General features: G+C 39.3%; 1 protein-coding gene across 2 annotated transcripts in view; it reads left to right on the top strand.

Annotated features, from left to right (window-relative positions):
* LOC133537662 (AN1-type zinc finger protein 3-like) overlaps window positions 1-8,712 on the top strand; it is a 46,488-nt gene extending 37,776 nt beyond the window's left edge. For both annotated transcript variants that reach the window (XM_061878800.1, XM_061878799.1), the window contains 2 exons: window positions 1,903-2,139; window positions 4,790-8,712. In XM_061878800.1, coding sequence (XP_061734784.1) covers window positions 1,903-2,139; window positions 4,790-4,944 — 392 coding nt within the window. In that variant the 3' untranslated portion in view covers window positions 4,945-8,712. The remainder of the gene's footprint in view (window positions 1-1,902; window positions 2,140-4,789) is intronic.
* The last annotated feature ends 264 nt before the right edge of the window (window positions 8,713-8,976 follow it).

The following is an 8,976-nucleotide window of genomic DNA, read 5'->3' as shown; positions in this document are numbered from 1 at the left end:
CTCTCGGCAGGGTTCTTGAGGGTGCATGGGAGTTTGCCCAACCAGTATACATGTGCTCTGTGGACTTGGAGAAGGTATTTGACCGTGTCCCTCGGGAAGTCTTGTGGGGAGTGCTCAGAGACTATGGGGTGTCGGACTGTATGATTGTGGCTGTTCGCTCCCTGTACGATCGGTGTCAGAGCTTGGTCCGCATTGCCGGCAGTAAGTCGGACACGTTTCCAGTGAGGGTTGGACTCCGCCAGGGCTGCCCTTCGTCACCGATTCTGTTCATAACTTTTATGGACAGAATTTCTAGGCGCAGTCAAGGCGTTGAGGGGTTCTGGTTTGGTGGCCGCGGGAGTAGTTCTCTGCTTTTTGCAGATGATGTGGTCCAGATGGCCGGAATGAGAATCAGCACCTCCAAATCTGAGTCTATGGTTCTCTCCCGGAAAAGGGTGAAGTGCCATCTCCGGATTGGGGAGGAGACCCTGCCCCAAGTGGAGGAGTTCAAGTACCTAGGAGTCTTGTTCACGAGTAGGGGAAGAGTGGATCGTGAGATCGACAGGCGGATCGGTGCGGCGTCTTCAGTAATGCGGACGTTGTACCGATCCGTTGTGGTGAAGGAGCTGAGCCGGAAGGGAAAGCTCTCAATTTACCGGTCGATCTACGTTCCCATCCTTACCTATGGTCATGAGCTTTGGGTCATGACCGAAAGGATAAGATCACGGGTACAAGCGGCCGAAATGAGTTTCTTCCGCCGTGTGGCGGGGCTTTCCCTTAGAGATAGGGTGAGAAGCTCTGTCATCCGGGAAGAACTCAAAGTAAAGCCGCTGCTCCTCCACATCGAGAGGAGCCAGATAAGGTGTTTCGGGCATCTGGTCAGGATGCCACCCGAACGCCTCCCGAGGGAGGTGTTTAGGGCACGTCCAACCGGTAGGAGGCCACGGGGAAGACCCAGGACACTTTGGGAAGACTATGTTTCCCGGCTGGCCTGGGAACCTTTCGGGATCCCCCGGGAAGAGCTAGAAGAAGTGGCTGGGGAGAGAGAAGTCTGGGCTTCCCTGCTTAGGCTGCTAGCCCCGCGACCCGACCTACATACATATATATACATATATATACATGTATGTATGTATATATATATGTATGTGTATATATGTATGTATGTATTTATGTGTGTGTGTGTGTGTATATATATATATATGTGTCTGTGTATATATGTATGTATTTATGTGTATATATGTATTTATGTGTATGTGTGTGCGTGTGTATATATATATATATATATATATATATATATATATATATATGTATATGTATATATATATATATATATATATATATATATATATGTATATATTTATATATATATGTATGTGGGAGAGTGGCCGTGCGCAACCCGAGGGTCACTGGTTCAAATCCCACCTAGAACCAACCTCGTCACGTCCGTTGTGTCCTGAGCAAGACACTTCACCCTTGCTCCTGATGGGTGCTGGTTGGCGCCTTGCATGGCAGCTCCCTCCATCAGTGTGTGAATGTGTGTGTGAATGGGTAAATGTGGAAGTATTGTCAAAGCGCTTTGAGTACCTCGAAGGTAGAAAAGCGCTATACAAGTACAACCCATTTATATCTATTATTTATGTATATATATGTATATATATACATACAGTATGTGTTACTTTGCATGCAGTCCGCTTTTGGCCCCTGGCCAAATATTTTTAAGCCCAATGCGGCCTCCCAGTCAAAAAGTTTGGCCACCCCTGATCTAGAGATCTAAGTGTTAAATTTCTATGTTTGTAACATTTTTATGATTGAGACTCTTACTGGTCCCTGGGACCAAACTTGAAGAGAGCCCTAAAGGTTGAAAAAAAACATTGCACATTGTTTTCAGTTTTACTTGATTGCGTTTTGTTTTTGTGTCTGCAGCCTCTGAGTCAGAAAGTGACAGTTCCCCCGAGAAGCGAGCAAGATTGGCTGAAGTGCCGGGGGCCGAGGAGTCATCTTCATCATCATTGTCGTCGTCATCTTCTTGTTCCGCGTCGTCATCGTCATCCTTGGCATCGTTGTCTCGTGGCAGCTCCAAACAGCGGAGCCGCAAACGTTGCCACCGCTGCCAAACCAAACTGGAGCTGGTACAACAAGAACTGGGCTCCTGTCGCTGTGGTACGATGACACACCTGCATAAAACACACCTTCAGTACAATACAAACAATGTCTAAAAAGGGCATATTTCCATATTGGAACCACAACAACAACAATTTTGATACCCTTTTGACAGGAACAGAGTCATATAATTAGTTGACGGAAAAAAATGATCAATGGTCAAATTGCTTTTCGCAGCCCCCAGGGGGGATGCTGTAGACTGCCTTAATGTTTTACTTTGCACATAAAACATAAGCCAATTACCAGGAATACTAATGCACTTTAAACCAATACTGTGCTAGCTAATCAACTGCTTGCATACAAATTAAAGTACTTAAAAAGTCACCCGACTTTTCACTGCTTTAAAGACCATCAGCTTAAACACCCCGGAGTCATTCTTAAATTGGAAATTGACTTGCTATTTATTATTTTTTGGCACCAGGCACTTTTATTTTGCATAGGGCATCCATCCCTAATAGTCTCATGTTTCCTTGGAAAAGATGCAATTACGGTGATTTCTGATCATTGAGCTAATGACTTTACTGACGGTTCTGCTGGCTGCTTCACGTTGTGAAATAAGATGTGGGGATAAAACACACCATGGCAGCTTCTGGTAGTAACAGGCTAGTGCAACATTCAGAATTTGAAATGTCAATTGAATTAATTTTAAGAATCGGAATCGAATTGAAATTTACGGGAAGTGGAATTTAATGTATTCAATTTAGTTCAGAAAATTCTTATAGCCAACTAACAGAAATAAATAATTTTTAAAAAAGCTTTTGGCTCGAGTACCTAAATTAAAATTAGACACATACTATTTTTCAATATTTTCAAATTATTTTCATTTTAAAAGGAACAAATGACTCACTTGTGGTCAGCACAACAATCCCTTATTACAGATCTTCTATAATTTCTACAAATCAATAAAGTACTATCTATCTATCCAGCCATCCATCCATCCATCCATCCATCCATCTATCTATCTTAATTTATAGGATAACATTGTTGCATCATTGTCATAAGTTCCTCAATGTTTTGTACTGTATCCTAATTATTTTCCAGAGTCCTTTTGCAAAATAGCTCGCCTAAATAAACAAGTACAGATTTAGCTTTTTTTTTGTTTTCTTTCTTTTTTTTCCCCATGTTGCCATTATCACAGACTTTTGAACTTTTTTCTGAAAACTCTCACTGACCACTGACTGTTGACATTTGTCAACAGACAAAGTTCAAACAAAATTCCTAGAAATGGCTTGGCAACCGTTTTAAATACTTGGTTGAAGTAAAACATTATATTATTAGCATATTTTACATTAAATAAGATGAGCTTTATAAAAATGTTAGTGTTTACCTTAGTTAGTTCCTACAAAACATGTTTAGTTCTGTAATATATTCAAAAGTCAGTCAAAGTATCAAGATTGGGACTCAAAATTGGTTCGGATCTGAGACCAAACAAATCTAATTAATATCTGAGACTAAACATATTGATGGGGACATCCCTACTCTAATGTATACTCAAGTGTCATTTATATAATGGTGTCAGTTACAATGCATCTGGAAAGTATCCACAGCGCTTCACTCTTTCCACATTTTGTTATGTTACAGCCTTATTCCAAAATGGAATAGATTATTTTTTGTATTCCAAAATGGAATTGATAATTTTTTGTCCTCAAAATTAAAAACAATTTTTTTGAAACTTTATTTAAATTTTTAAATCACATGTATTTAAGTATTCACTGCTTTTGCTCAATACTTTGTGGATGCCCCTTTGGCAGCAATTACAACCTAATTTTTTTTTTTTTAAATACAAACTCCGTTTCCATATGAGTTGGGAAATTGTGTTAGATGTAAATATAAACGGAATACAATGATTTGCAAATTATTTTCAACCCATATTCAATTGAATGCACTACAAAGACAAGAAATTTGATGTCCAAACTCATAAACTTTTTTTTTTTTTGCCAATAATAATTAACTTAGAATTTTATGGCTGCAACACGTGCCAAAGTAGTTGGGAAAGGGCATGTTCATCACTGTGTTACATCACCTTTTCTTTTAACAACTCTCAATTAACGTTTGGGAACTGAGGAAACTAATTATTGAAGCTTTGAAAGTGGAATTCTTTCCCATTCTTGTTTTATGGAGAGCTTCAGTCGTTCAACAGTCCGGGGTCTCCGGTGTCGTATTTTACGCTTCATAATGCGCCACACATTTTCCATGGGAGACAGGTCTGGACTGCAGGCGGGCCAGGAAAGTACCTGAACTCTTTTACTACGAAGCCACACTGTTGCAACACGTGGCTTGGCATTGCCTTGCTGAAATAAGCAGGGGCGTCCATGATAACGTTGCTTGGATCAGTGGTACCGGGCCGCAGAAGAATTTTTTTATTAATTTTTATTTAAAAAAAGAAAAATTTTTTATTAAATCAACATAAAAAACACAATATACACTTACAATTAGTGCACCAAACACAAAAACCTCCCTTTTTCAGGACAAAAACATCCTTTTTTTATGACAAAGAAAAAAAAAAAAAAATGGATTCCCCCCATATAACATTAAACTTTCATATTAATGTGGGGGCCGCAAAATAACATCACGCGGGCCGCGTGTCTGAGGCCCCTGTTCTAAATATTGTCCCCCCCCCCCCCCCCCCCCATCCACCCCCCATGTCCAGGTTATGTCTTTTGTATGCTTCATCGACTCCCGGAGCAACACGACTGTCTGTTTGATCACCTGGGCCGTGGGCGCCAGGAGGCCGTCCTCAAAATGGTCAAGCTGGACCGCAAGGTGGGCCGCTCCTGCCAGCGCATCGGCGAAGAATGCTCCTGAGCGCCCCCTGCCTCTCAAGAGAATCCCTACACATTAACCCAAGCAGGGATGTTTTCTTTCCTCCTTTTGTAAAGCGTTTCATTGAAAGGATGCCTGCCTGCTCTCTTTAAATTCCATTTTGTCCCAGAATCTTTGTGCTTCTGTTGGCTTGATTGTATCCCTGCTGCTAACACGCTTTTGGAATACCCCAGGCCACAAACGAGAGACTCGGAGAGAGCAAGAAGGACTTTGGCACTTCCTTAGACTTCTCACGTGTGAGTGGACTAACAAATGAGTGAAAGGATGGAGAGGACGTGCAAGATTTATACAAATATTTGTCCAGGAAGACAGTTAAAGATGATACCTCAAGTTAAAAAGAAAAAAAAAATCTTTATGACAATGATGATGAAGAGAAGGAGGATGAGGGCATCGTTTTTTTTAGCCTCGTTACCTCAAGATAATACCCATCCAGATTCAGAAGCGAGACACACAAACATACCACTTGGAGTCAGTGTCTTAACCTGTGATGATCTTCACCAACTTGTTCATTATCCTCCTCAGGATTCGGAAGTACTATCTGGAAGTTTCCGCCCTCTGATTATTTTTTTCCATCCAGGAAGTTTTCACTGAGGATAAACAAGAACGGATCACCATTGGATTTTTTTGAATTGACACAAAACACAAATAAAAATATGAGGACATACATGTTTTTCATTAAAATTATCATCGCTGTCTACTAAAAATATATAGTAAACCCCCTATATTTACAGACCACCGTGAACATTTATATCATATAGCTGTGGTATAACCCGGTTGGTAGAGTGGCGGTGCCAGCAACTTGAGGGTTCCAAGTTCGATCCCCACTTCAGCTGTTGTGTCCTTGGGCAAGACACTTTATCCACCTGCTCCCAGTTTCACCCACACTGGTTTAAAAATGTAACTTAGATATTAGTTTTCACAATGTAAAGCACTTTGAGTCACCAGAGAAAAGCGCTATATAAATATATTTCACTTCACTTTACTTCACTTGATTTAAACTACGCCGGCTCGCTTCTCTCCCTCAGAACCCCATGTTACCTTGTTGTTAACATTCTCCGATTTTGGATCAACAGTTTGTAAAAGTGGCTGTTGTAATTCATTAGAGATTCCGCAGATCATCAAAATGCATGAAGTCAATAAATTGATTTTGCAAAAATAAATGTCTTGGAACATCAAAAAACAATAAACACGATGTCTCGAGGCAATAAAAAAAGTCATACTGTTACAAATCAAAAAAGACAACAAAACAAACCACCCAGTTGGGAAACAAGCTACACTTCAAGATGTTCAATGTTTATTGAAATGCACATTTTTGCTAACATTTAGAGCTCATTTTATTTTATTTTGTTTACTTATTTAGGATAACTAAGTTATTTACGTTCCAACTACATAAAAAGTAAGTTTATTGCGTTCAAAAGGGTTACTTGCACTGTTATTATATATAATGATTACGTTAGTGCTGGAGTTGGCAACAGTCAATCCACTTTTCAGCATGACAGTCAAATGCTTACAATTTTGTCTTTACAGACAATTGTAAGCTTTTGACTCTATAATAACGATCTGCAGTCGGACATAGTGGCAATTGAAATTGATATAAATAGCAATAAAACATATTAAAGTAGATTGTTGATACCTGCAGAAACCCTGTTATTAGTTTTAGCTTCAAAACCGTTGCCGTTTCTTCAATTACCATTGTTCCCTGGTGACAAAAGAAGCTAGATAACTAAATGCACGGAAGCACAATCCAGACTTTAAATATGCCTCACAAAGAGTATAGATACTCTTTACTATTTAATGATAATAAAAGATGATCGATATTGCCAGATGGAATTGGTGTTTGGGTCTAGCCTGTAGCCCTATCGCCAGGCAGGAGCTACAACCTACCTTCTCCAGCTCCCTCTAAAGCAGACCTGGGCAAATTAAGGCCTGGGGGCCACATGCGGCCGGTTAAGCTTTTCAATCAGGCCCGCCGGACATTCCCCCCAAATTGTTATTAGATCTTTAAGATGGAAAGTGTAGCTGCCATTATGATGTGCAGTGATGTTTTCTAATGACCGTTAATCTTGAAATATACAAAATATTATCAATGGTTGGAATCTGCGTTTTTGGATGATATACCAGATACTATGGTCATCTAATTAGTTACTATGGTTATCTAATTGGTTACTATGGTCATCTACGTCACAGCAGCCCAGACGAAGCACTAAGCAGTGTGGGTGGGAAGCGTTTCCACGGACGCGGAAGGAGATTTTCACAACAAATTTCTAAAGCTTAGTGATATATCAGATTGTAAGTGGGTTTATTTTGTACCCTTCGCATTCGTATTTTTGTCGCGTTTCACTGGATGGTAAAATACGTCGATGAGAAGAGGGTGGGACGTTCATATGTTGTCAATATTTAGTGTTTTATCTTTCATAGAAACATTTCAAATTCCATTACATTTTTAAAGGTGGTCAGTCATAACGTTTTTGGCAATCGATCAGACATTATTGTGAGGTTTTGTATTCGTGTTTCTAAAAATAGATATACTGTTCCCCAGACGCATTTTTTTCTCTAAATGTGGCCCTTGAGTCAAAATAATTGTCCAGGCCTGCTCTAAAGTGACTCACAATGGTACTATATTTAATTTCAGTCAGAATTTTTGTCATATTTTAACCTAAGTTCCCCTTGTAGCAGTATTTAAAGAAACATTAAAAAAGTTGACTATTGAAGCTTGTGCTTCTGAAGCCATAGAAGACGCCGCCATCTTCCACTGACATTGTTACAGCCGCCATGTATGTGTAATTATCACATAATTATAATTTACTGCCAACTTAGAGTGAATCAGATGTCTTCTGTAAAACTCCTTTTTTTTTTTTTTTTTCAAACCAAAAGACAAATCTGTGGGGATAAAAATGCTGGATCCCGAATATGCAAGGTTCCACTGTATCTTCCAATGTTTGTGTATTAAAAAAATAAATAATCAAAAACCCCAAAAATAAAACTATGAGATGATGCATGTTTCTAATTGGACAGCGATGATACATCCAGTTTTGCATTTTCCCTCCTTGTCACTTTTCCTCCCTATGTTTACGCATGTGGACTGTTTTGTTGTGTTTTTTTTTGTTTGACGACATTCTGCATTGTACACATCACACAGCGTATGGATACTTCTGTAAATACACACATTGCCGCGACATGGACTCAAGCTGAGATGTTTGCACTCAGCAGTTGGTGGGGGGTTGCATTCATTTTTCAACTTAAGTTATCCATATTTTTAAAGGTGATATCCATCACTAGATGCAATCTTGGCTTTCCTTTTCTTCCTCCTTCAGGTACTTAATCGATCCTTGACATTTGCCAATGTTTTGATTCCAAGGTAATCATGACGATGACACCTGTTCTGTTCTGATTGCTTGTTTCCTCCTGTGTTACTCGCCCTCGTGGCTGCTTATCCTCTCTAAAATGACATGAGCAGTGAATAAATAATAAATTCTCCTGAACAAAATATAAGTATTTCTATATGTTAATTGTAGATTGATTAAACAAGATCTTAATGGTAAATCATTTATTTAACCTTTGTTTTGCCTTTTCCGGTTGACTTACACTTAAGTGTAGCGCTATGTTATTCTGTTGTGTTACGTTATACTTATTACCAAGGGAATAAGAACACATACAAATTTGGTATATTTTTGTTGTCATGGTTATGAATTTTCCTTTCATTTTGCTTTTTTTTTTCCTTTTACTGAAAATAAATCCAGATTAGACAAATTGTCTCTGGGAGTAATTATTAATGCATGCTGCCGCCGAGATATTTTGTGCATAGAACAAAGGCAACAGTCATGTTTGAATTACTTAAAGCATTATATATTGCCAAAAGTATTTGCCCACCTGCCTTGACTCACATATGAACTTGAAGTGCCATCCCATTCCTAACCCACAGGGTTCAATATGATGTCGGTCCACCTTTTGCAGCTATTACAGCTTCAACTCTTCTGGGAAGGCTGTCCACAAGCTTGTGAAGTGTGTTCATAG

The sequence above is a fragment of the Nerophis ophidion genome, linkage group LG02, assembly GCF_033978795.1.
Source record: "Nerophis ophidion isolate RoL-2023_Sa linkage group LG02, RoL_Noph_v1.0, whole genome shotgun sequence".
NCBI lineage: Eukaryota > Metazoa > Chordata > Actinopteri > Syngnathiformes > Syngnathidae > Nerophis > Nerophis ophidion.
Note: the sequence above shows the minus strand (reverse complement) of the source record. Positions and strands in the feature narration are given on the sequence as shown.